Source organism: Heterocephalus glaber, unplaced genomic scaffold (genome assembly GCF_053883595.1).
Source record: "Heterocephalus glaber isolate CG9 unplaced genomic scaffold, H.glaber_assembly_v1.0 deba00001606, whole genome shotgun sequence".
Taxonomy (NCBI): Eukaryota; Metazoa; Chordata; class Mammalia; order Rodentia; family Bathyergidae; genus Heterocephalus; species Heterocephalus glaber.
In genome coordinates, this window is record NW_028258377.1 from 12,697,248 (window position 1) to 12,725,153 (window position 27,906).

The 27,906-nt window shown below is 41.5% G+C and overlaps 1 protein-coding gene and 1 pseudogene across 4 annotated transcripts in view; one reads left to right on the top strand and one right to left on the bottom strand.

Annotated features, from left to right (window-relative positions):
* Znf346 (zinc finger protein 346) overlaps positions 1–27,906 on the bottom strand; it is a 60,711-nt gene that overhangs the window by 31,415 nt on the left and 1,390 nt on the right. For 3 of the 4 annotated variants that reach the window (XM_004836303.4, XM_004836302.4, XM_021238999.2), the window contains exons 2-5: positions 14,364–14,467; positions 13,741–13,833; positions 11,637–11,781; positions 6,828–7,013 (exon numbers count right to left, since the gene is read on the bottom strand). In XM_004836303.4, the coding sequence (XP_004836360.1) occupies positions 6,828–7,013; positions 11,637–11,781; positions 13,741–13,833; positions 14,364–14,467 (528 nt within the window). The remainder of the gene's footprint in view (positions 1–6,827; positions 7,014–11,636; positions 11,782–13,740; positions 13,834–14,363; positions 14,468–27,906) is intronic. The other variant, XM_004836304.4, reaches the window with a different exon arrangement.
* On the top strand, positions 21,757–22,300 carry LOC106010494 (eukaryotic translation initiation factor 1A, X-chromosomal-like; annotated as a pseudogene).

Consider the following 27,906-nt stretch of genomic DNA (forward strand, 5'->3'; position numbering starts at 1 on the left):
TGGGACACAGACTGCATGACTTCCCACTGGTCGCAGCTGATGAGCTCCCAGAAGTTGCACTCAATGGACATCTCATTGATGGCCCTCTTCTGCTCCAGCAGCCGCTCTAGCATATGGAAGGACGTGTTCCACCGGGATGGCATGTCCTGGATAAGTGGGTGTGGTGGGAGCTCATACTCCCTCTGCAGCTCTGCCAGCTTCTCCCTGGCCCTGGGAGACTGCTGCACATGCTCGCACAGCTTCCGCGCCAGACTCAGCAGGTTCTGCACCATCCTCTGGCTCTTGATGGGCTCATTCACAATCAGGTTCACCGTGTGCCTGAAGCACAGCACGCTTGAGTGGTCTGCCTCAGTGTCTTCCCGATGTTAGGGTTGTGACTGTGATGCCAACCTGGAGGCCAAGGGAGGTCACCCAGCCTTCCCACCAGCACTCCAGCTGCTTTTGGATGCTATTGCCACTGTAGTTACAATTGACCTGCGATATGTCCAGGAGAGCTGAGCAGTGGTGGTCCTCGCAGTGCAGGCAGACAGAGGATGTGAAGGTGACCCAGTGCGCTGTGAGAGTCAGGTACTCACGGGTCTGGTTGCTCATCCAGATCCTAGAGGTGAAGTGGACCACCCTACTCTCTGCTTCCTTCAACTGTGACATAATGATCTGCTTCACATTGTCATACATACCTGGGATAGCTGTCCTGGAAAAGTAGGAAGGGGAGGGGAGGGAGTACTGAGGTTCAAGTATTTGAGCAGCCTGTTGAAGCCAACATTGTCTACTAAAGAGTATGGCTGGAGGTCAAGTGCAATCATTTCAGTGATGAGACTTGTGATTTTTTTTGGCAACTGGGTGAGAGTCACAAAGCTTCTCATTGGAGTCACTGAAGGAGGAAGCTCCTGACACCTCAGAGCTCAGCGGCCCCTGCCCAGCCACAGAACAGGATAGCACGGGCTCTGAGGTATCAGTCTTGAGAACATGGCCATGAAACTGCTGCAGGTGTCTCAGGAGGCAGCTGGTGCCCAGGTTGGTGGGCTTCTTGCCTCGGCTGATGGTGCAGCCACAGTGCAGGGACATCACTTTGGTGGAGTCCGTGGAGCAGATGGAAAAGTGGTTCCACAGCTTTGAGGTCTTCTTGCTGTGGACAGGAAACAGGACCTGGTGGTTTTTGCTGACTGTGGCTGGCAAGATACTCAGCGTGAAGGAGGAGCTCTCGGCAGAAGCCAGCGTGGCATATGGAGAGTTGGTCAGACTGGCACCCAGGAGATCCTTCTGCACACCGACCACCTCAGGGTGGCGCCTGTGTAAGTGCCGCATGAGACAGCTGGTGCCCACGTCCCCCTTCCTGCCCCGGCTGATGGCACAGCTGCAGTGGCGGCACACAGCCTTAAGGCTATCCGTGGGGGCCAGAGAGAAGTGGTGCCAGACTTCTAACTTGAGTCTCCTCATTACCTTCTTATTCTGCTGAAAGATGGCCCCTGATTCAAACTTCCTGGGACTCAGCCCGTCAGTGCGCGGCTTCTTGTGGGAGGACACAGCCGAGGCCTCAGCGACGTTGTCAGAGGATGACAGCACGGACGCATCTTCCTGGAGTGTGTCCCCAGGATGGGGATGCAGTGGCAGGTCCTCGGCTAGCTGGTCTGGGGATAAGGCAGTGGATGGGCACTCCCCCATGGGTTTTCCTGGAGAGGATGCCATAGAGCTAGGGTCACCCTCAGGGGGCAGCAAGGTGGGCAGCAGTGTAGGGGGCGTGGAGTACAGGGGCGGGATGCCGGGGCCACTCCCATTTTCCTGCAGCACAATGGCACGGTGTGCCCGCCACATGTGTCTGATGAGGCAGCTCGTGCCCAGGTCCTTGCTGTTCTTGCCCCTGCTGAACTTGTTCATGCAGTGCACACACACAGCCTTGGAGCTGTCGAGGGGCGACAGACAGAAGTGCTTCCATATGGCGGACCTCCTCCTGGAGCCAGCCATGCTCCTGGGAAGCAGGAGGCTCCTCTCAGCCATGCCGTCTGCAGCGGCCTCATCATAGCGCACTGAAGGCAGGTGTGGGGAGCAGCCCGCTAGGGCCTCCTCTCTGCCAAACCTGTCTGTGACTCCTCCCGAGGGCACCGCGGACACACACTCCTCCTTTATTCGGTCAGGGGACGGGATCTTAGGCGCCATGTCTGGGACAAGACTGACAGGGGACAGTGTGGCGCCTAGGTCACCCGTGTCCTCGGGCTGCGGTGGGAGCAGGAGTAAGGGCGTGGGGAAGGATCGCCTGGCTAGGCTCTGGTTCTCGGGCACCAGCTTGGCGGGGTGCGCACGCCTCATGTGTGGCATCAGGCAGCTGGTGCTCAGGTCCTTCTCATTCTTGCCCCTGCTGAACTCCTTCACACAGTACCTGCAGATGGCTTTAGTGCTGTCTCGGGGGGAGATGAAGAAATGCGTCCAGGCTGGAGACTTCTTTCTGGAGCTCAGGTGGCGGCTGGAGAGGAGGCTCTGAGTCACGGCCTCCATGGCCACATTTTACAGGGTGCTGCTGTACTGGGAGAACAGGGCCCCATACTCATCCTCACTCTCTGTGGGCAGGTACTTCCCGGGGGGCCGACAGGCACAGCCTGCAGCCCCAACATCTACCTGCTTATCCCCACTGTCTGTTGGCCTCATGTCCTCCTGCTCACTTTGGAAGTCCATTCTTTCTAGATGATCAATCTAGGGATTTGATCATCGTCTTCCTCTTCTATTTTGAAATTTATCTTATCAGAAACAAAATCCTCGTCCCCTTTGGGACAAGTTTCCTGGTTATTTTCCATGACCAATCATAACTATCCTGCTGCTTCGCCATGCTAAAGTCTCAGGTTAATGAGAAATTGGTCCAAATGCTCACTCGTGGCCCAAGTGCAGACCACCTCCATGTTTCATATCCGTTCCATCTTCCGGGACGTCTCTGTGGACACAGCCAATCACAAACATCACTGAACAGTATGCAGTCCTGGCATGAGTCGTCCGTAGGGCCCAAAGCATTGTGTCCTGGGAGTGCCCTGTAGAATGTGTCCTTTGAGGTGTGGACATACTTACTTTTGGCCAGACTTGCCTCTGGTGCTAAGGACAATGTAGGACTGCATAACTCTGTAATCATAAAGCTCCCCTAGCCCCAACTGTGATTGAATGTGAGTAAATAGATAAAGATGCTTCTTAGTTCCAGGACACTAGATAAGATCCTATCAGCCATAATTATCCAACTCTTTGTCCCCCCCCACACCACTATCTATAGAACAACCTACAAAGCATCTGCTGACTATCAGTACACATCAGGCTAATTAACATACAAATGTAAGACCACTAACCTTTGTTCCTTCTTCTGTAAATTTCGCCTGTTAACTTCCCTGCAAGCCCCTATAAAAAGAGCCTCAGACTCTGGACTGACGCCTCTCTAAGCTACTTTGCTTTGGGAGTGCCGTCTGGCCAGACTAAGGTCTGTTTCATTTTCCAACTTGTCCGGTGTGTTCCTTCCCGGGTGTTCTTCCTTCACGGGTGTTCTTCTCGCTGCAGTCAGCTCCTTGGAGCATTTGGTAAGGCCCTTGGTCTTACGTTCTGGAGGCACCGCTGGGATCCCCGGGTGTGCTCCACTTCAGCTCCTTGGAGCTTTGGTAAGGCCTTTGGTCTTACATTCTGGAGGCACGGCTTTGGAGCCTTTGGTAAGGACAGCGGTCTTATAACAGGACCCTTGCCACCTTGTCAGCACACAGTCCTTCTGGATTTCCTGCGGCGCCTTGGCTCCACAGCGGCACAGCGGGCGCGCCCATTCATTAACAGCTTTGTCTGACCCCGCCGCCCGGGCGGGCCTCTGCGTGGGGGCGTGGCCGGGGCGGGCTCTAAGTCTCATTTCTGTCTATATATTAATTCACCTTGTGCTGTCCTGTCTTGCAGGAGACTAGGACTTACTGCAGAGTTCTAGTAACGTCCCCTTTCCCTATTCCCTACAGCGAGGCAGGTGCAGCACCACTGAGCTAAATCCCCGGCCCCAGAATCTATCTTTTCTTCATTGGACAATTCTATGCCTGGAACACCTATGCAGCATAGGGCAGGGGAGTCATCTATCCCATGTGTTTGTGAGAAAAAATTACTTCTGACAATGTACACGATATTGGGAAAGAGAATTGGAAGATCAGTGGGTCCCAGATCTTTGCTACCTAAGGGTGATGGAAATCAAACTCTTAACCATGCCATCATCCTGCTTAGGTTTTCATTAAAGACCTTGGATGATCTGTACTCAGATGCCTTAAGCAAATAACAAAACAAAAACAAACAAAGCTACACTTAGTATGGATAATTTAGCATTAGAAAAATGGAGGAGGGTGAAAGATATAGGAAGGAGGCTTTGGCTTCAGATAAAAAACAGAATGGACACAAGTTAAAGTCAGCAATACAAACACTGCAATGCTTGAGTTGCTAGTGGAAAACAGATGAGGGAAGGATGGGACGGGGTTGAGGGAAGGAATAAAGGAGGGGGAGGAATGAAGGAGGGGTAGGAGCTGGAATGAGTTTAGAAAGGTCTGCTGCAAGGAAATCCTTGGTCAAACCAGCTGGATATAATGCTGTTCCTATCAATTCAAGGCCAAAAAAAGGACAGCATTATGATGTGGGTTCTTACTAGCTTGGTTCTTGAGTTTCCAGAATCCTTAGCATATGGAAGTGATCCCTGCCTACATGAAGAAACAGTAAGTAAACACCAGTTATCCATTCCCAGTCTGGAAGAGGTTTATATAGCAGGTTCTTTCCCTGGCATTGGTACCCTGCTAAAGGATCTGGCCCATAGTCTTTTTCCCTATGCTCCCTGACCATGCTTTGTACCTGTTTCATCTATGTCAGTATGGTCTTGGTGCCTTACTGTGTGTATGGTTGCCTTTGGTGTTTGGGGAATTGTTAGAGAAGTATGATCTCCCCTTGTCCATATGTGGTCTGGAACATCTATGGCATCTGGCTGATCACCCTCCCTATGATTATGGGAAGAGCACAGATGACTCTTAGCAGCAGGCTCCCTGAGGCCAACTTGCTCCACACCTGGATGCTGAGGGGATCTCAAATGTGAACCACATGGTTGCACCTCCATGGGCTGCTAAAGTCCTCCAGGTCACACACACCTTGAGAGTACTCTTATCTTTTCTATTTAGATTTTTACCTCCCAGAGTCTATCTGCTCTTATTATTATGTGTCTTAACTCCTGAGAAAGCCCCAGTGCTCCTGTATCTCCATGAGACATAGACTGTGTCAGTTTTGGTTACTACTATACTCCAGTGAGGGAATACAATAGCCATTCAATAAATATTTACTGACTGAATGAGATAATAACCTTCACACGGATACATTTACTATAGGCTGTGAGTAGTTACTGTAATGGGAAGGGCCCCTAATTGTTTGTGAATGCCTACTCCTGTGATGTTGACTAACATCTCAAGGTCAAAGATATAACCAATATTCTCTGAGCCAGCAAAGTCTCTTCTTTACCACACTATCCCAGGGATACAGGTAAGTCCCAGCTGCTGAGGGAAGAGGTAGAGGTTGAGGTTTTCACATAAGAAATATGGACACTTAAAGAGTTTAAAGCAGAGGTTATAAACTAGTGGCCCTTGGCCCAAACTGGGCATGCAGATAGGGTTTTACTCATACGGGACTTAAAAAAAATTTTGGTGGGGGAGGTACTGGGGATTGAACCCAGAGCTGTTGCACTGAGCTACATCCCCAACTCTTTTTTATTTTTTTGAGATAGCGTCTTGCTAAGTTGTTAAATTGCTCAGGCTGGGCTTGAACTTGTGATCATCCTGACTCATTGTCTCAGAGTGCTAGGATTACTGGCAGGCACTAGCATGCTTGGGTTTTTTTTTTTTTGTTATTGTTTTGAGATGGGGGTCTTGCTATTACATAATCCAGGTTAGCCATGAACTTGCTATGTAGCCCAGACTGGCTGTGAACTTATGATCCTCCTGCCTCAGTCTCCCAAGTGGCAGGATTATAGATGTGCATCACCATGTCTGGCTCAAAAATTTAAAAAATTTGGTTGCACATTTAAAAATCGGAGAAATTTAGGATGGGGATATAGTTCAATGATAGAGTGCCTACCTAGATTCCCTAGCAAGTCAGGTCTTAAGCTTGAGCCCCAGCACTGACAAAAGAAATCAGAGAATTTCCTATATAAATCTGGCTCTCAATAGTGTTTTTTTTTTTTTTTTTTTTTGGTACTGGGGATCGAACTTGGGACCTTGCACTTGCGAGGCAGGCACCGGAACCACTGAGCTAAATCCCTGGCCCTCTCAATAGTGTTTTGAAAAACTGAAATATATGGTAACAACAGTCTAGAGTTTGCTAGGAGTGGCGTGCACTCTTTAGCTGACCATCTCCCTTCCTGGCTCTCATTTAAATTTCTTGCCTGATAACAATAAAAACAAACAAACAAACAAACAAACAAACTTTCTGCCTGGGGGTTGGGGATTTAGCTCAGTGGTGGAGTGCTTGCCTAGCAAGTGTGAAGGTCTGGGTTTGACTCTCAGCAACATTAACCATGCCAATTACTTAATTTATTTATTTATTTATTTATTTATTTTTGTGGTATCAGGGATCAAACTCTCGGGTCCTTGGGCTTGCACAGCAGGCAGTGAAACCACTGAGCTAAATCCCCGGCTCTCAGCAACATTTAGAACATTAAAGAAAAAATGTTCTGCATCACTTTTGTAGGCATCTGAGTTTGCAAACTCTCCTTTAGAAGACTTAAGGAGGAGAAGCAAAGAGTTGGCTAGACCCTGGAATCCCAGTGATCAAGCTCTGACCCAGCTTGGATGTAACCTGGGCCCTCTCACCTGATAAGTCAGTGACAGCAGGGTCTGCTAGTCGTCCATAGTGTGCCATGAGTTTGAGCTTGGTCTCCTGCTTCCTGTGTTTCTTGCCCACATAATGTTGTTGAGCCATAACGGGATCATTGAAAGTTGCATGGCAGAGGCTGCAGAACTTGTCTGGGTCTATCATCTCTCTGTTCTGGTGCAAGGCTAAGGTGGAGGACACAATGAAAGGATTTGTAAGGCATTTTGACAGAGCTGCACTGGGAGAGTACAAACAGAAACAATGAAAAAACTCAAAAGGTGCCAGGCTTTTGAGTACACTGAAGAAAAAGAAAGGCAGCGTCATTAGTTAATCACACCTGCAGATGTGGCACTGCCTGTGTGAATCACACGGTGAACAACTTCTCTAATTGGGAAGACGGGAAGAATTGGGGGAGCCCAAAGAGCAGCTAATTCTTTCAGCAGCTTTAACTACTCTAGGTACATAAGTCTTGATCTTCTTTTTTACTCTCAAGAGGTTGGGAAGTTCTGCCATCAAGTTGCCAAATTATAATATACTAGAGATGCATGCTTATAGTCTTTTCATCCCAGGACTTCCTGGAATTTCACAGCAAGTGGGATAAGAGGTCTGGGTATTTAATTCCTACCCTCAAAGCATTCCAATTACAGACCTAGGTAGTACCAATGCACTGACGTAGACATTGAGGTTCTGAGCTTATACAGGGCCAGGCACCCATACCAGCCATATCTTCTAGGCTGCATTACACTGTAGGCTGAGAAGAGGATAACATACATACAAACATTTATTTATTTTGGGGACAGAGTTTCACTATGTAGTTCAGGCTAGACTTGAACTCACTATATGGCCCAGGCTGGCCTTGAACTTGTGGTAATCCTCCTGCCTCAGCCTTCCCAGGGATACGATTACAGGCATGTGCCACCACGCCTGGCTAAGAGGATAACATTTAGTTACATAGTTTATAGACATATCTTTTTTCCTTACTACTCAGAGTACCCCAATGAGGGCTGTATCATTTTTCCATATTACAAAAAAAAACTGAGGCTCATACAGGTAAAATGACTTGTTCAAGATCACTTAGCTAGTGAGCGGACCCAGGTCAGTGTGACCCTAAAGCCCATAATCTCTTTGCCAAGCTGCCAGAATATGACAAGATCTGAAGGCTTCAGTTTTCACCCTGAGAGAACATCCCTGACTCTGCTCAATGTTCAGTTAATCAGAGCTTGGTGAGGGCATATGTGTGAGCCTCCTGTGGGTCTACATGGGTCCTGATGTTGACTGCACACTGTGCTGCCACATTAAAAGGTGAATGCCATGACTCAGTAAAAAGTCCATGTGGCTAGAATGGTGTTAATTTAGCAACCACTCTTAGAAAAATGTGGAACCCAGAATCCCCACCAGTAATGGAGGAGCAGTAGGGCTTAGCAACACTCACAGATAGATGATGACTCAGATGCCCTTTCATCCCTATACTATTTCAACTGGGATGTTTTGAGGATTTTTAGCAAGCCAGAAGAGTTTGCTAGTTTTTCCCACGACAGTCTTCCAATATAGGAAATCTCAATTTCTCTGGTTATTAATTGTATTTCAATATGTCACTGAAAAAGTAAAGTAAAAATAGAATATTTCATGAGAAAATATTCAGTGTGGTGTTGAATAAAAAAAGCAAGTTAAAAAACAATCTCTTTCTTATCTCAATTTTATAAAATAACAAAAACATATAGGTAACTGCATGGAAAAAAGATCAAAAGCATAGAGACTAAAGAGTGTTTTTCAGTATTTTCCAATTTTTCTACAATGAATATAGTTGCTTTGACATCAGAAAAGAGATATTAATGGTCACTGAGAGATAAAGATAAGGCTAGGGAATGTAGGTCAGTGGAAGAGTGCTTGCCCAGTAGGCACAAGGCCCTGGGTTCAATCCTAGCACCACAAAACAACAACAACAAAAAGACAGAAATCATTGAAAGACACCAAAGAGGAGGCTCAGAGGTGAATGGTTAAGAAAAGCTGGAAAAACTGCTTAATGGACATCCCAAACCAGTGAAAGCTATGGTGTCTTGGGAAATAACCTGAAATATGGAAAAAGAATTGCATAGGGATGTCTACTGTTGGTGTCATTTGTAACACCAAGAATGGGGAGGTGGGGTAAATGTTCATCATGAGAGCAATTACTAAATGTGGCATAATACAGTCACTTAAAATGCTTACAAAAAGTTTTTAGTAACAGAGGGAAACACAAATGTTATATTAAATGATAAAATAGAAAAAGAAATTACATGTACAATATGGTCATGTCACTGTTAGAAGATACCAGTACGAAATGTCACCCAAAAATTAACAGTGTTTCTCTTGGTGTTAGAATTTGGGTAATATTTTACTTTCTCCTTTGTAAAATCTGCATTGTTTGTTCTAGAATTATTCACAATGAGTGTGTGTCATTTTTTTTTTTTTGGTACTGGGGATCGAACTTGGGTCCTTGCACTTTTGAAGCAGGCGGTGGAACCACTAAGTTAAATCCCCAGCCCAAGTGTGTGTCATTTTTATAAAAAAGTTATTTCACCTTCTGTTTATAAGTGTATATACATAGAGCTCATCTACATACACATAAAACAAATATATACAAACAAATACACACGCATACACAACAAAAGATTATAGAGAAATAGTACTCCAAAATGTTAATGGTAGTTATCACGGAATGGTAAATTATTACAATTTTTTTACATTTATCTGTATTTTTTGTATTTCCTACAACATGTTTATATTACTTTTATATTAGAAAAATGTTTAATTTCAGGATTAGAGTTTTGGTTTTTTTTGGTACCGGGGATTGAACTCTGGTCCTTGTGCTTGTGCAGCAGGCAGAGAAACCACTAAGCTAAATCCCCAGCCCCCAGGATTAGAGTTATAAATGTGTAATAACATGGAAATATGTTTCAACTAAAAAGTTAAATGAAAAGTACAAGGATACAAATGATTCATGTACAATGATTACAACTACATAAAAACATATCTTCATGTGACAAAGGCTGAAAGTGAATATGGAAAATATCTTTAGTATGGAAGTTTTGGTTTGTTTGGTTTTTTTGTTTTGTTTTGTTTGTTTTTGGTACTGGGGATTGAACTCAGGACCTTGTGCTTGTAAGGCAGGCGCCGGATCCACTGAGCTAAATCCCCGGCCCAGTATGGAAGTTTTGGGATCAGGCATCCAGAGAATTTTCCCATTTGTGAAAAGATAGGTCTATGACCTAATTAAAGTTCAGTTCTTAAGCTAGTTTCCCTTGGCCTAATGTTTACACATTGTGGTACCATATTGGTATCAACATTAACTTTAGGCAAAAGCAGTCAGCATTCATAAAAGTTACTGATGAATCAACAACTGGCAAGGCCAACAGCATGCTGCAAGTGGTGGATGCCCAATCAGCTATGGCATTTTATGAGGGAATTCTACTCACTGGCTATCTTGTTTTTTTAGTGTGTGCGGGGGAAATGAACCCTGGGCCTTCTTAGTGAGCTACGATCTCCAGCCTTTTTGATTACTTTTTTTTTTGGTACCAGGGATCAAACTCAGGACCTTGTGCTTACCAGGCAGGTGCTGTGCTAAGTCACCAAACTGCCCAGAGTCTCTCAGAGTGCTGGGATTACCTGCATGTTCTGCCATGCCCAGCCTCACCAGCTATCTTAATGGTGAAAATAATAATAATAGTATAGGTTGTCATTTATGAATATCTATTATGTCCTACCTTTTCCATGTACATTATTTTATCCTCACAATCTATGAAGTAAACAGCATTAACATTTTACAGGTGAGGAGACTCAAACACAAAGAAGTCATACAAATGGTAAATAGCAGGGCCAGGATTCAAACCTGGGCTTGTGTATCTTCAAAGTCCATATTTTATTGTTAATATCATGAATAACGAGAAATGGACATGATAAGAGAGTGTAATTATGAATGATTTTTCCACCCTATCATCAAAGTTTTTCAAAACACTGTCGTCTTGTTTTTGTAATACAATAAAACAAAAAGGAAAATAAATACTATAAATAGTGTGGTCTACTTCTTGGTCCAAAGTAGAGGAGAAAAAATTACCAAGCAGAAAGTGAAATAAAGATCAAAGAACTCTGACTCTTAACTAATTACAGTTAGCAGAGGTTAAAAACCCCAGCAAGGCAGGAGTTAATGAGATGAAAGTGAGGGCAAAGACCCAGTGGTGACAAGATAAAGGAAGCTATTTTAGAAGTCACTGCACTGGGAATTAACCCATGGCAGGTGCAACAGCTTTGTGGGCGGTAGTGACAGCACTGAAGTATTCTGCTTTGGAAGGCAAGTCCCTGTCTTGAAGGAACAGGCAGCTTTTGAGGATTAAAGTGAGCAGGGCATAACTTGAGCACACGGAAAAGGACAAAGATTTAGCTTTTAACTTGGAACATATAGTAATGAAAGCAGGTGGATGCTAAGAGGGAAAAAAATCTAAGTGGGAGAGGTAGCGGATAGAACATTCTCACTGTGTGCATGGCCTGGAAGACTTTGGCACTTCTGAATTACAATTATTGGTCAGGACAAAAGCTTAGGCTAAGAAGCTTCTACTGAGAAAAACTGATAGAAGCAAAGAAAGGAAGGTTAGGTGAGCACTCTGGGGCTGCACTCCAATGAAGCAGATCTACTTTGATATTTTTAAGGGCTCTCAAAAGCAGTCCAACCTCTCCACGTCCATGGCCCCAATGAACATTTCTGGGAGCACCTGTCAACAGTGCCCAGAGGACAGGAGGGGTACCAACAAAGCACTACTCAGGAAAACCAGTACCTTCCACCTTAGTGGATTGCTGCTTCAGCTTTAAGTTCTTTGCGTGGGTCTTCCCCAGGTAATGCGACTGGGCCACAACAGGGGAGGAAAAGGTCATGTTACAGATGGGGCAGCACTGGTTCTTGTCTTTGCTTCTGTTGCTCTTCTGGTTGGGAGAAAGAACACAGGTCTGATCATACCACTACTCAGCCAGAAAATCTTCAATGGTTTCCCACTGCCCATAAGATACTGGGTATTTAAGATCCCCTTCACATATTAACTCCCAACCTACCTTTCTGGATTCTTCTCCAGCTACTTTGTCCCAGGCCCTACTCATCATTCCCCACTTTTTTTCTGTTGCTTCCATGTTTTGTTTGGGGTATTCTTACTGTCTAGAATGTTCTTCCTTCCTTTTCTGCCTCTTAGTATGTTTGCTTGGCCTTCAAGGCCCAGTTTAAATATTAGCTCTTCATCTGGGAGATTTTTACTCAAAAAAAAAAAAAACCATTTAGCAAACAATTATCAAGCCCCTTTGTGTATGCATTCTAGGAAGAATTAATTTTGCTTTTCCACTGTAATCCCAGAGCACTAAATAGACCTTTTCTATACTTCTGGCTAATACCCTAAACCAGAGGTGGCAAACCAATGGCATGTGTGCCACTTCAGGGTGTTTGTATCATCAAAAGCTCTAAAAGTTCACCGTCACTGCCCTAAACTGACAGTGTCATAGTTTAGGAGCCCTTTCTGAGAACTCAAGTACAACATTTGGGCATGGACTGTTGGACTCCTCTTTCTTTCCCAACCTTCTATGCTGCTGGAGTCTGGCATACAGTAGACACCCAGAAATCTTCAAACATCACTGGGTTTTATTTCTTGATTAAGGTTAGGACAGAAAATGTATTTCAAGCCTATGTTAAGATCTGCCAATTTTTCTGAGAAAAATTATATCTTAACAAGGTATTCATTCACCATTTCTCAACGTTGGTACTCTTGATGTTTTGGGCTCAGTAATTCTTTGTTGGCAGTGGGTGCTGTGATCTCATTTGAACTACTCAGTCACCCTATCAGAAGTTGAAGGAATTAAAGTACAAGGAGAGAAAGTGACTTGTGCAAGGTCACAGAGTTGATCTTGCCTTCCTGAATTCTAAATAATAAGAAAGGCAAACAGGGGATGAGTCAGTGAATTCCAAGAAGGACAATCAAGGTCTGTCCATCTAATCACTGGCTTCTATAATAGAAGGCAGTAAACCCTTAATTTATTGAACATCTACTAGGAACTGGAATTTTGCCTCACAGTATCTTGTGGTTTTTTTGTTTTTCTAAAACAGGGTCTTGCTACGTAGTTCAGGCTGACCTTGAACTCACTAGGTAGTCTAGGCTGGCCTCAAACTTACGGCAAGCCTTTTGCCTCAGCCTCCCAAATGCTGGGACTATGGGTGTGCGCCACCACACCCACCTCAGGGTATTTTAAGAGGTAGGAATTATCTCCACTTTATGAGTAAAGTGCAGAGAGGCTGAGTAACTTGCCTACTTAGTAAGTCACAGAGCCTGGTCTGCTGACTTCTTATTCCATGAAGTGCACAGCCTCTCACAGAACAAAAATTATGGTATGCCTGAGGGACTAGGGATTGTTTCAGTATAATCCTCATAGTAATTCTGAGTCAAAAAATAAATGCAATCATTTCTCAATCATTGCAGGCATTGGTTTAACTAATTTATCCAAAACATTCAAGTGCTGATCTCAGTTCTTTTCCATGGCTCTCAAGAAGGTATGCAGCCTGGCTTCCCTCTACTTTCTCTTGAGCAGCTTCTTGCCCTGATCCACCAAACCATTTGGTGGTAATATATAACAACAGTTCCATTTAGTGAGCCTCTACTATGTGGCAGGTTCTGTGTTGGGTGTTTTTTATAAAACTTTTCTTGTTTTAGTTAGAAAAAAATCCTGAGAGGATGCTATCCTTATTTTTATAGAGGAAGAATTAAAGCTCAGAGAAGTAGTAAGACGTGGCCAAAATACACAACAGGGCTGGGATTTGCAGCCAAGTTAGTGTGACTTTTTCACCGCACCAACCTGCTTGCTGGCTTCATCAGGAAGTGGGCGGTCTCAGCATGGCAGCTGTATTACCTGATCTGAGTCTAGCCTCTTCATTTCCCCCTTTAATGTCTCCATTCCATGGATTGCTAGGTATCTCTTCACTTTGTTGGCATGTTTTTTGCTCTGCAAGAACCCAGGAAAAAGATCAAAGATAGCCAAATGCCATTTCATTGAAGGCACTCAAAAACATTAGATTTTTATCCAATCTATCCTCTCAAAAGCTTCTGAGGAGAAGGTGGGGGAAGAAAGTTTATTGAGTTCCTACTTTGTGCAAGGCACTTTACATGCTATTAAATTTAATCTTCACAACAGTCTATGAATACATGAAGAAATTGAAGCTGAAAATGGTGAAGTTTCTTGCCCAAGATGAGTAGCAGAGTTGTGATTCAAATTTAGGTTAATTTAAAGCAATGCCTCATACTTTCTACTATGTCAAGCTGCAAAGAAAGACACACATAGAAGATTTCTGATTTGGAGAGGTGAGATGAGACTCAGGGAAATCAAATCAGTCTTCAAATACAAGCCAATACGCATGAAGGCAGTAAGTATCTAGTGGCAAAGAAAGAATTACCTCTCACCACGTAAGCCAGGGAGAAGTGAGGGCTTGGCACTAGGTTGGAAAAATAAAGCATTGCTAAAGTACAATAGCATACCTGGTAATGTGCCAGCTTCTGGGACTCAGAAATCAGCAAGGCACAGCAAACCTTACACTGGGTGTTGGTGAAGAGACACTGATTCTTCTGGATCATGTGCTCCACTACAGAGGGGGGAAAAGAAAAAAATCTGAGTTAACAAACAGTACCTCGACAGCACTGGCTTTGAACTCTGTCTCAAACACATGCACTGAGTAATGAAATGCATACCAGTACATACAAGATGTTACACCTGCATCTTCCTTTGTATCTATGACTCTGCTAAGGTCCAACCCCACCTGTACTATTACTTATTTTATAATTTTATGCATGCCAATTTTCTTTACTAACTCCTTTCAAAAAGGGACTTTTAGCTCAGTGATAGAATGCTTGCCTAGCATACACAAGGCCCTCGGTTCAATTCCCAGTACCACACACATACATATACACACACACACAGACACAAGAAAAGGATGGAGAATCTTTAGATCACAGACTTACATAGGTATTAATAAAAATAAATACAAGAAAAATGAAAAAATTCTATCTAGATATTAGTGCCAGAGGATTGGTGTGCTCCCTAAGAAGAAGAAGAAGAAGTCAGACATGGTGATGTGCACCAGGAGTCCCAGTTACTTGGGAGGCTGAGGTAAGAGGGTCCCTTGAGCCCAGGAATTCAACCTGGGCAACATACCAAAAAAAGGAAGAATAAGGGAGTAGCAACTGTGAAGAGTTTTTTGTTTGTTTTGAGACAGGGACTTGCTATGTAGTTTGGGCTGGCCATGAACTCACCACGTAGTCCAGGCTGACCTCAAACTCACAGTGACCCTCCTGCCTCACTCAGTCACTCAAGTGCTGGGATTATAGATGTATGTCACTACACCTGGCTAAAAAGAGGCTTTAACATATGGTAGTATCTAAAAAAAAAAAAAGGATATGGTAGTATCTAAGACTTCTTCCCAGGTAGAATCGAGACTAAAAGACTTGAAAAAAGAGCAGTTTTCTTATTCCTCCTTTTAAATTTAATTTTATTATTATTATTATTATTATTTTTTATTTTTTTTTATTTTTGGTACTGGGGATTGAACTTGGGACCTTGAGCTTGAGAGGCAGGCGCCAGAACCACTGAACTAAATCCTGGGCCTGTATTATTATTTTTTAAAGGGCTGCTCAGGCTGGCTTTGAAGTCATGATCTTTCTGCCCAAGCAGCTGGGACTGCAGGCATGTACCACCATGTCTGACTTCTCAATGCTCTGGATCTGACTGAAACATCTAAAATTGCCTAATATGTTACACCACTTCCACACTGTAGGAAACACAGTATTAGTCTGTGCTTAATTGTTAGGCCTGGATAACAAAGCCTTGGCTGAGGTAGGAATAATCTCACTAAAGGTAAGAGCTTTGGGACCTTCCAAATTTTGAAGTTAGGCAGAGCAAGTAAAGTTGAATGTAAAACAAAGTGAGTAGAGGGGTAGGGATTCTGGCTATAAGGTAAAGAAATCTTCTCCCTGAAGCAACTATATAACTGGACAGAACAACCACTTCAGCACTCAGGCACTCAACAGAAGCAATTATGCTTACAAAACTGCTGAACTTTGTTAAGAATGAAGATCTGTAGTTTTCTTTTCTTTTTCTTTTTGGTACCGGGAATCAAACTCAGGACCTTGCGCTTGTGAGGCAGGCCACTGAGCTATATCCCCCGCCTGATCTGTGGTTTTCTTTCTTTTTTTTTTTTTTTGGTACCAGGGATCGAACTCGGGACCTTGCGCTTGCGAGGCAGGCATCGATCTGTGGTTTTTTTATGCAAAGCTACTCTCAGTTCCTCTCATACTCAGTGCACAGAATCTACCAGGAAGGGACAGGTTGTGAGAACCACTATCTTCCTCATGGAGGAGGGATATTACTATTTGACTTTGGCAAGTAAGGCCCACATTCAGCCATACAGTTGTGAGAAGTGACGGTCTCAAAGGGAGGTAAGCAGGAAGACCCAAAGGTTCTACGAGTCTAACGTTGTAGTGTGGGACTGCATAACTCTGTAATCATAAAACTCCCCTAGCCCCAACTGTGATTGAATATGAGTAAATAGATAAAGATGCTTGTTAGCTCCGGGACACTAGCCATAAGGTCCCAAAGTAAATTACTCAACTCTTTGTTAGAAAACTGATGTTCCGGACACCGCTATCTATAGAACAATCTACAAACATCTGCTGACCATCAGTATGTGTCAGCTGACCACTAACCTTTGTACCTCTTCTGTAAATTTCACCTGTTAACTTCCCCTGCAACCCCCTATAAAAGAGCCTCGGACTCTGGGCTAGTCGCCTCTCTAAGCTACTTTGCTTTGGGAGTGCCGTCTGGCCAGACTAAGGTCTGTTTTACTTTCCACCTTGTCCGGTGTGTTCCTTCCCGGGTGTTCTTCGCTGGAGTCAGCTCCTCGGAGCGTTTGGTAAGGCCCTCGGTCTTACATTTTGGAGGCACCGCTGGGATCCCCGGGTGTCCTTCACTGCAGTCAGCTCCTCGGAGCGTTTGGTAAGGCCCTCGGTCTTACAGTAGTTATAGTTGAGGCAAGCATGTCCCTGGGTAAGACTGTGTAGCAAGGGAGATTCAAGAGGCTCAAAGTTAGCCAAATATTTCTGGCCTATCCTGCAGCTAATATACTTGAATGCAAAAGGACCGAGTGGGAAGTAAAAGCCAAAACAGACCTCAAAATTGCCTGAACTCTGACTATACTTCCCTATCAACTCACAAATTCAACAGTAGAATATAAAGGCCTTGTTGGGCATGGTGGGACATGCCTCTAATGACAGCACTTGGGAGGCTGAGGCAAAAAGGATTCAAAGTTCAAGGGCAGCCTGGGCTATACAGTGAGACCCTGTGTCTAAAAAAACAAAACAAAAAACCAATCAAGTCCTTGGCTCCAGGAGTTGTGAACAAGCACTGACAAATTACCGGCTGACCAGTAAGTAACACAGACACATGGAGAAAAATGATTACAAAAGAACCAAATGACAGTATTTGCTTTTGAAGTCTTCAGCCACCTTGTAAATAGTCTGACTACTTTGAGGCCACCAGGTTGTGAGAAACCCCAACTAATCCATGTATAAAGACCATACAGCAAGGCCCTGACACCACATGGCAAGAGACTATTGGCTTTCTTCCAGAAGCTCCCCCACCCACTGTTTTAGCTTTAGTCACCATTTGACTATAACTGCCTAAGAAACCTTGATCTAGAACTATCCAGTCAAGCCTTCCACAAATTTCTGACCTGAATAAACAGAGAGTTCTATGAAGCTGTGGGAAGCTAAAGGCAACAAAAGAAGAAAAAAGAACACAAGCATCAGAATTCTGAGAAAGTAGCCTGACTACATATAACTCTTGCTCTGATATCCCCATGCAACTCCAACCCAGCAAGCACATCAGAAAGGTTTGATACAGGCACTTAGGTACTTGAGAGGCAGCAGGAATGGTACTAGGTTGGGGCTCTCTAAAAACAAATGTAAAAATGTTTCAGTAGGCTAATAATGAATCTCTGAGACTTCCTTCTCAGCTTTGCTGGAAGCAAGCAACTTTCACCATTAACTTAACCTACCCCTCAACCTATGAAGCTAGTGAACAGACACTAGAATACTGATATTGGAAGATCTCATAGTTCCATGACCTTTCTTTTTCTTTATGTTTGAATTCACAGTCTTGTGCATGCTAGGCAAGCACTCTACCAGCCTTTTTTATTTTGAGACAAGGTCTTACTAAGTTGCTAAGGCTGGCCTCAAATTTACAATCCTTCTGCCTAAACCTCTCCAGTAGCTGGGATGACAGGCATGTGCCACTGTACCCAGGGCCATGACCTTTCTTGACAACAACAATAGCAAAGAGATATAGGAATATGGTCTTTACTATATGTCTGCCTTCCAAATCATATGAGAAGTTATGATTACCAGAATTTAATCTGTATTTACTATATAGCTAAACTACAAGGTATATGGGGTAAAGAAATAGAGATGAAATTGAGAGTATGAATCATAGAGCTGATTTTCACCAGGGTCAATGAAATGCAGACATAGAGAACTTGTATGGAACAGCAAGATAATTCATAAACCAGGAGATTGGGGTGTAGCTCAGGGGTAGACTGCACACTTAGAATACACAAGGCCTTAGTTTCAATCTCTAGCACTCCCACACAAAAGAGAGATAATTCATAAACTTAATAAATTTAGGGGAAGTTGTATCTGGAAAGCAAAATATCTCAAAATTATTACAATATTTTAATCCAAGTTATAACTGTCTTTGGGCAACTTTGGTATCTCAAGTTGTCTTAGTTTGATTTAGGTCCAGGATGACTGGTTCCAGAATGAATAAACCACCTCCTATATTCCAACTAATAGTACACACTGTTTGCTATTACTTGGCCCTAGATATGGCCTTAAAACTTAAAATTTTGCCAGTATGGTGGTGCATGCCTGTAATCCCAGAATTTGAGGATGAGGCAGGAAAACTGCCATCAAATTTGAGGCCAGCCTAGATTGCACAGTAAGTTCAAGGCCAGCTAGAACTACACAGTGAGACCCTGTCTCAAAAGATCCCAAACCAAAACCAAACAAAACATAAAAATCAACCCCCCTCCCAAAAAAACCCTTAAAATTTAAACTGAGTGTAGTGGTACAGGTTTGTAATCCTAGCCACTCTTCAGACTGAAGCATGAAGATTGCAATTTGAGGCCATCCTGGCTAACTCAGCAAGACCCTGCTGTCTCAAAATGAAAATAAAAAATGACTGGGGATATAGCTCTGTGGTAGCGTGCTTGCCTAGCATACTTGGAGCCCTGAGTTCAATCTCCCATTACATCTGTAATACAAAACAAAACAAAACAAAATAAAATCTATAATTAAGACAGGCACAGTTGTACACACCTTTAACTTCAGCTATGTGGGAAACTGAGACAGGAGGACTGAATTTGAGGCCACCCTTGCTATTATGGTGGGATCCTGTGTCAAAAAATGAAAACCTCTAATTTTTTATATATGGATACCAGGTGTTCTAGCGCCATTTGCTGAAAACATTAGCTCTTTCTCAGCTCTTGAATTGAGTTTATATTCTATAAAATGCTAATGTTAAATAATCTTTCAAAACTCAGTGGACCATATATGTGTGGTTCTATTTCTAGATTCTCTGTTTTATTCAAATGATCTTTATGTCTTTCCTTATACCACACTGCCTTGATTACTGTAGCTTTAGAAGAAGTCTTAAAATTAGGTACTAAACGTCTTCCAACACTGTTTTTGTTTTTAACTTTTCTAGGTCCTTTGTACTCCTACATAACTTTTAAATTTTAATATCCAATTCTTCATTTATAGCAAGTATACACAGACCTGCATTTTTATATATACCTTGTGTTTTCTAATCCTGCTAAATTCAAGTACTAGTTCTAGGGGGTCCTAGAGATTTCTTAGTATTTTCTCTGTAGATGATCATTTCATCTACATATAAAGATTTTGCTTCTGCTGTGCCAATCCTATCCTAGTTGTGTCATTTTATTGCCAGACTATTTTGGTGGGGACTAGGATTCAAAGTTTAATGGACAGATAAAGAGTAAGCATATCTGCCCTTGTTCCTCACCTTAAGGAGAAAGCATTGTATCTTCTCCATTCATGTAAGGCATTTTTGGAGGAAGTATGGAGTACATGTCTTTGATCTGTTGAGAAGGTTCTGTTCTACTTCTAGTCTCCTGATAGCTTTTACCATGAACAGCTGTAGAATTTAGTCCAATACTTTTTCTCCAACTACTGACAGGATCATATGGTTTTTTGCTTTCCTCTGTTTAAATGATGACTTTTGGGGGTGGATCTTCCAATGCTGAACCAACACTGCCATCCCTATAACAAAACCACTTTCTACATCCTGCCAGATCTGACTTCTAATAGTTTGTTTTGTTAGACAAATTTCTATCTATGTTCATACTTTTTTCTTCTATTATCTTTATCCAGTTTTAGGATTAGCACAATGTTGATTTCCTAAAATGAGGGGAGAAGTGTTCCTTCTTTTTTCTGCTTTAAATGTTTGATATAATTTATCAGTTAAAATGTATATGAGCCTGTTGTTGTCATATAAGGTAGGTTTTCAAGCTAGGAATATACTTTCTTTAATAGGTGCTATTCAAATATTATGTTTCCTCCAGAGTCAGTTTCATTAATTTGTCTTTCAAGGCACTTCTTAGAAGTTGTCAAATTTATTTCAAAAAAGATTTTTGTAATATGCTTTCTATGTCCTTTTAAATTCTGTAAAATCTGTGGTAATGTCTCCTAGATCTTGATATTGTAATTTAAAAAATGTATAACTGATATTGTGTAACAGGAAGAAAAGGTCTAAAAGAGCAGGGGAATTGGGAGGGGTAGGGGAAGGGAAAAAAGGGAAAGGAAAAAAATATGAGAAGAGGAAAAAAAATGGAAACAAGGTCTTTGCAAATAGGGAAGGGTGGGCAAGGGAAGGGGAAAAAAATAAGAACCAAGAGACTCATGTAATGGTACAAGATCCCAATGATGAATGTAACTGTATTTTATACCTAAAATGTACCAATAAAGTTAACGGGAAAAAAAAAATGAAAACCTTTATAATTTAATTCTTTGGAAATTTATCAGTGATTGCTGGTGGTCCTCAGAGAAAGATGAAACCTATTTAGAACCCTGTTTATTGAGAGGCAGTGAATTTCTAGGTAGAGCTATAGTTAGAGAGCAGCAAGTAACAAAAAGATTCTAGGAAAGGGAGGCTGAATATAATCTGCCTATGGATTAGGTGGTTAGACAGTATATATAAATAGTCTAATGGGTAGGATGTCCTTTGATAATGACCAGACAGTTGGCCTTATTAAGGCTACAGTCTTGGTTGGTGTTTTTATTTTTTGAGCCCACGTTGATAGATCTCTCTTTCTCTCTCTTTGTCTTGCTCTCACTGACTCTCTCTCAGAGAGCAATGCCCTCTCGACATAGTCCAGGCTGGCCTCAAACTTGTGGTGATCCTCCTGCCTCCCAAGTGCCAGGGTTATGGGCTTGCACCACCATGCCTGGCAATAGCTCAATTTTTTGGCCAATAAAAAAGGCATTAAGAAAGTAAATGTGGGGCCAGAGATTTAGCTCAGTGGCACCATGCCTCCCTCAAAAGCACAAGGTTCTGAGTTCGATCCCTGATATCAAAAAAAAAAAAAAAAAGAATTAGATGAAAGTAAATGTAAGAGCACTGATAATGTGGTACTAAAAAGTTTCCTACTTAGAATATGTATAAAACAGAACCAAATGGAAATTTTGGAGTTGAAAGAATGAATGAAATGAAAAATTCACCACAGGAACTCAACAGTAAATCCAAAGTGGCTGAAGAAAGAATCAATGAACTTGAAGACTAGATTAATAGAAATATACACTTTAAAGAAAAAAGAGAAAGACCTGGAAGAGCCGGGTTGTGAGATTCTCCTGCGCTCCTTTGCTGCACCCCTTGGACCCTTTGGAGGAGTCGCAGAGGCCTTCACCACCCAGGAAGAAGTCAGAGAAGCTGCATAAGAATAAAGGTAAAGGAGGTAAAAATAGACAAAGAGGTAAGAATGAGACTGAACCTGAAAAAAGATAACGGGTGTTCAAAGAGAATGGGCAAAAATATGCTCAGGTAATCATGATGTTGGGAAACAGACGATTAGAAGTGATGTGTTTCGATGGTGTGAAGAGCCTATATCACATCAGAGGGAAGTTGAGAAAAATACCTCAGACATCATATTGGTTGGTCTCAAGACTACCATGATAACAAAGCTGATGTGATTCTAAAATATATTACAGATGAAGCAAGAAAGCTGAAAGCATATGGCAAGCTTCCTGAGCATGCTAAGATCAGTGAAACTGACACATTTGGTCTTGGAGATGATGACGAAATTCAGGTTGATGACACTGAAGATGATGATGAAGACACTGATGATATCTAAACTGAACCAAACATTTTACATTCTAATTTTCCTGAAGATTGTCCTACAGTTTGGATTTTGACCATCACCCTCTAAGAAGTTTTCAATAGCACAGTTGCAATTTATTAAGGCAGTTTGATTTGCTTCTAAGGTATTTGTTTCTGTAAAAACTATTAATGCTGAGTTATCTTAAGTGAAATGTTAAGCCCATTTTGTTCTTTTGATGTAATGAGCTTACAATAAAGACCACATGTATTTCAAAAAATAATGCATTACTGCCTTCCCTGCTTTGACCACTCCCAGTAAATACATGGGTGTTTTGAACAAACCATTTGCCTTGTATTCATATAAATTGTGATTAACCACTATTTTTTAAATTAATTAAACTTATTGGTACATTTTATGTATACAGTATGATGACACTCATCATTGGGTAACCCCTAACTTCTGACTGGCCTACTGACTGTACAAAATCTATCTGTATATTATGGTTGCCTAGATGTTCCCTAGAGATTTTGATACAATTTAAAGGAGGCCTAAATTTACATTTGAATTAAAAAACAGGTGGTTTGTTTTCTATATTTTGGTAGCATGGCTTTTATATTAATTATGATATCATATTGTTTTCATGATTTTACTTTGCCATCATAAACATATGGGCTGGGGGGAGCATTTCCCAAATGTAGTTTTATGGGCTGGGGATTTAGCTCAGTGGTGCCATGCCTGCCTCGCAAGTGCAAGGTCCTGTGTTCGGTTCGATCCCTGCTACTGAAAAGAAAAGAAAAAAAAAGCCCTACATGCAGTTTTTTAGAACCTGGGTTTTGAATTTGTAAGGTTAGCTACAGAAATTAAACACTAGGAGGCAACCACTTAACAGTGGAAATATTGATATCATTGTTGTGGTGTTTTTTTAAATAACTGTGCATAGAAAATTTCCCAAACAAGAAGGTTATTTATTTTTTTTGGTACCAGGGATCGAACTCAGTGAGGAAGGTGGTGGAACCACTGAGCTAAATCCGTAGCCCCTTCAAACAACATGGTTTTGATCATATGTATGTAGGCTATTTTTACAGAACAGAAATATTATGTAAAAAAAAATTTTTTTTGGCACCAGAGATTGAACTTGGGACCTTGTACTTGCAAGGCAGGCAGTGGAACCACTGAGCTAAATCCCCAGCTATGTTTAAAAATGTTATTTTCAGAAGTCATGTACATAGCTGCAATTATGAATGCTTTATAAACATTTAACTAAGGGCTGGGGGTGTGGCTCAGTGCAAAGTCCCTGGGTTCAATCCTTAGTACAGTACTGGGAGAGGAAAAAAAAAGATAGTCTCTAATTTCTAAATGGAAGAGAGAGCTACCATGAGAAATATAATAAAATGTCATCCTGCAGAGTATATTATATATAAAAAAAAAAGAGAAAAAAGATTGCAGAATAATGAACAAAGCTTCAGATATTATGGGAAAACATCCAGTATATTAACATACATGTAAGGAGAATCCCAGAAGGAGAGAAGAGAGAAAAGAGTAGAAAAATAATTTTAAAAAAATTCAAAAGCTGGGCCAGGGATTTAGCTCAGTGGTTTCATCGCCTGCTGCACAAGCACAAGGACTCGAGTTTGATGCCTGGTACAAAAAAAAAAAAAAAAAAATCAAAAGCTTCCCATATTGGATGGAAAAACTCAATCTATACATCCAAAAATCTGAAGGAGCCAGGTGTGGTGGTGCACTCTTGTAATTTCAGCACTTGGGAGGTTGAGGCAGGAGGATCTATGCAAGTTCCAGGCCAGCCTGGGCTACATAATGAGTTCAAGGCCAGCCTGAATTACATAGCAAGACCTTGTCTCAAAAAACAAAACAAGGGCCGGGGATTCAGCTCAGTGGTTCTGGCACCTGCCTCATAAGCACAAGGTCCTGAGTTCGATCCCTGATACCAAAAAAAAAAAACAAACCCCCAAAAACAGTAACAACAAAAAACAAAACAAAACTGAAAGAACTCAAAGTAGGATAAATACTAAAAGATCTACACCTAGCCACATCATACTCAAACTGTTCAAAGACAAAGAAGATCCTGAGAGCAGCAAAAGGTAAATGACTTAGCATGTACACTGGAATAATTCAATTAATAATTTAACTTCTCATCTGAAACAATGAAGGCCAGAAGGCAGTGGAATGACATATTCAAAGTAGTGAAAAATAACAAAATCATCAACCAAGCATTCTATACCCAACAAAACTGTCCTTTTAACATTATTATGCTAAGTGAAAAGCCAGACACTAAAGGCCACATATACAATTCTATTTACATGATATGTCCAGAATAGGCAAACCCATAGAAAGGGATAAGGAATTGCCAGGAATGATTACTTCTGGGTATAGGTTTCTTTCCGAAGTAATAAAAATGTTCTTAGATAAATTAGGTAGTGGTGATAGTTGCACACTTCTATAAATATGCAATTCTGTTTCACTTAATGATGAAGATACTTTCTAAAAAAATGCATCATTAGGTAATTTTATTGTGTGAGCATCATTGAGTATACTTATACGAATCTAGACAGAATAGGTCAGTCACTCTTAACACAATCAAGTAATGCAGTAAAAACAAGACTTATGAGACTGCTGTCAGAGTAACATAGCATACTGTTTTTACAGTAAACTTTTTTGTTTCCCTTGGTACCCAGGATTGAACTCAGGATCTTGTGCTTGCAAGGCAGGCCTAGCCATAGTCAACTTTTTTTTAATAAGGAAAAATAGGCCAGGCGTAGTAGTGCATGCCTATAATCCCAGCACTTGGGAGGCTGAGGCAGGAGGATTGCTGTTAAATTTGAGGCTAGCCTTGGCTATGTAGAGAGTTCAAGGCCAGCTTGAACTATATAATGAGACCCTGTCTCAAAACTACCCTCCCCAAAGGAGGAATACACTCTAACAGTAAGAAAGTTAAATATATAAATTGGTAACATAGTTGTTCATTATTATCATCCAGTAGTATATATGTTTTGTTTTCTTTTTTGGTGATTGGTGACTGAACTCAGGGCATTCATACTGAGCTACACCGCCCACCCTTTTAAAAAATTCTAAGAGAGTTTTGCCAAATCACGAAATTGCCCAGGCTGGACTTGAACTTGTGATCTTCCCACTTGTCTCCCAATGTGCTGGGATGACAGTATGCTATATTTTCATTAAGACTGACATGCAATAATTTGTTTATACCAGCATCATCACAAACATGAGAATAATGCATTGCATGTTACAACTATGATATCACTATGTGATAGGAATTCTTCAGCTCCTCTTTTTATCGTAGGAGACTTACTGTTGCACACATAGTCTGTAGCTGATGAACACACTGTTACATTTTAATTTTGAGACAGGGTCTCACTACATTGGTAAATTGCCCAAGCTGGGCTTGCACTTATTATCCTCCTGCTTCAGCTTCCCAGAATGCAGGAATTATAGGCATGCACTACCACACCCAGCTCAATGTGATATTTTAACTTATGCATATAGCATGGACTGATGGAAATTCAACCTCTCTTCCCAATCTCTAGCTATCTCTCTCTTTTTTTTTTGGTATCAGGTATCGAACTTGGGACCTTGCGCTTGCGCTTGCGAGGCAGGCGCAAAACCACTGAGCTAAACCCCTCGCCCATAATTATCTCTATTATATCTTCAAGTTGACTTTTTTCTTAGCTTCCACATATAAGAGAGAACATGCTGTGCTTGTCTTTCTGTGTCTGGCTTATTTCATTTAACATAATGTCCTCCAATTCATGCACCTTGCTAAAAATGACAGAATTTCATACTTTATGGGAAAATATTCCATTTTGTATATATGCCACATTTTCTTTACCTATTCATCTGTTGATGGGCATCTAGATTGATTCTATATCTTGGCTACTTTGAATAGTGTTGCAGTAAACAGAGGCATATAGGTATTTGTGTGCTAATTTTATTTCCTTTGGATATATACTCAGCAGTGGAATATGTAGACTGTATGGTAGATCTATTTTCAGGTTTTTTTTTTCAGTTTTTTAAAGAACCTCTATTCTCCATAATGACTATACTAATTTACATCCTTACCATCAGTGCATGAGAGTCCCTTTTTATCCACATCCTCACCACCATGTTGTTTTTTGGTAATAGCCATTCTAAGTGGAGTGAAATGATACATCATTGAAATTTTGATTTGCATTTCCCTGATGGCTAGTGATAGTGAATGTTTTTTCATATAATTGTTAGCCATCTGTATTTCTTGAGAAATGTCTGTTCAGATCTTTGGCCCATTTGTGTATTTGTCTAATTGGGGTTTTTTAGTGTGAATTTTTTTGAGTTCCTTATATATTCTAGGTATGAATTCTTTGTTAAATAAAGTTGGCAAATATTTTTCTGCAATGCCCTTTGGAATGGCTAACATTAAAAACATAACAATAACAAATATTGGGGAGGAGATAGAGAAAATGAAATCCTCATAAATTGTTGGAAGAAATGTAAACTGGTGAAGCCATTTTAGAAAATAGTTTGGCAGTTCCTCAAAATGTTAAAGTCTGCTGGAGCTGGGTGTACTGGTGCATGCCTGTAATTCCAGCTACTCAGTAGGCTAAGGCAGGATTGCAAGTTCGAGGCCAGCCTGAGTAACTTAGCAAGACTCTGTTTCAAAATGAGAAAAAATTAAAAAGTGCTCAGTGGTAGAACACATACCTAACATGCATGAGGCCCTGGGTTCAATAACTAGTACAAAGGGAAAAAAAGGTAAAGGTGGAATTATTACATGACCCAGCAATTCCACTCCTAGAGATATACTTAAGAGAAATGAATGTCCACACAAAAACTTGAGCACATTCATAGGAGCATTATTCACAAGAGTTCCAAATGTTTGCAACTAATGAATAAACAAAATGTGGTATATCCATTCGCTGAAATTCTATTTAGCAACAAAGAGAAAGTACTAATACACACTATGACTTGGTGAACTTCAAAAACATGCTAAGAGAAGCCAAACTTAAAAGAGTACATATTGTATGATTCGACTTGTATGAAATGTTCAGATAGGAAAATTTATGGAGACAGAAAACCGATCAGTGGTCACCTAGGGCAGGACATGGGAGGAGGGATTTAATGAGAAGGAGCACAAATAAACTAACAGGGGTGATGGAAATGTTCCACAACTTGGGGTTATGGGTATACATCTCTATACTTTTACTAAAAATCATTCAATGGTATGCTTACAATGGTTGAACATATACACATGAATATAAATTATAGTTTAATGAAAGTGATATGAGAGAAAAGTGAGTAGAACATAGAGTGTTGTAGATATCTACCTAGATCTCATAGCAGGAGAAGTGAGAATAGGGAAATGATCTAGATCATAATAGTGACACCATATTTATACACATATAAGGAGACAAGTTTTTTTCAGAGCACAGCTGCTGTTTTCTCTACTTCAAAGTCCAGGGCATGCCTTCCCTATAAACCAAAGTCACTTTATTTTTGTGTTCTCCAATTCTTAGACATTCTTATTCATTGCATCTCTTACATTACACTGGGACATTATACTTTTTTTTTTTTTCTGGAACCTTATACATTTTGATGCCTTTAAGCCCCTTCAGTGCAAGGACAGTAAATTA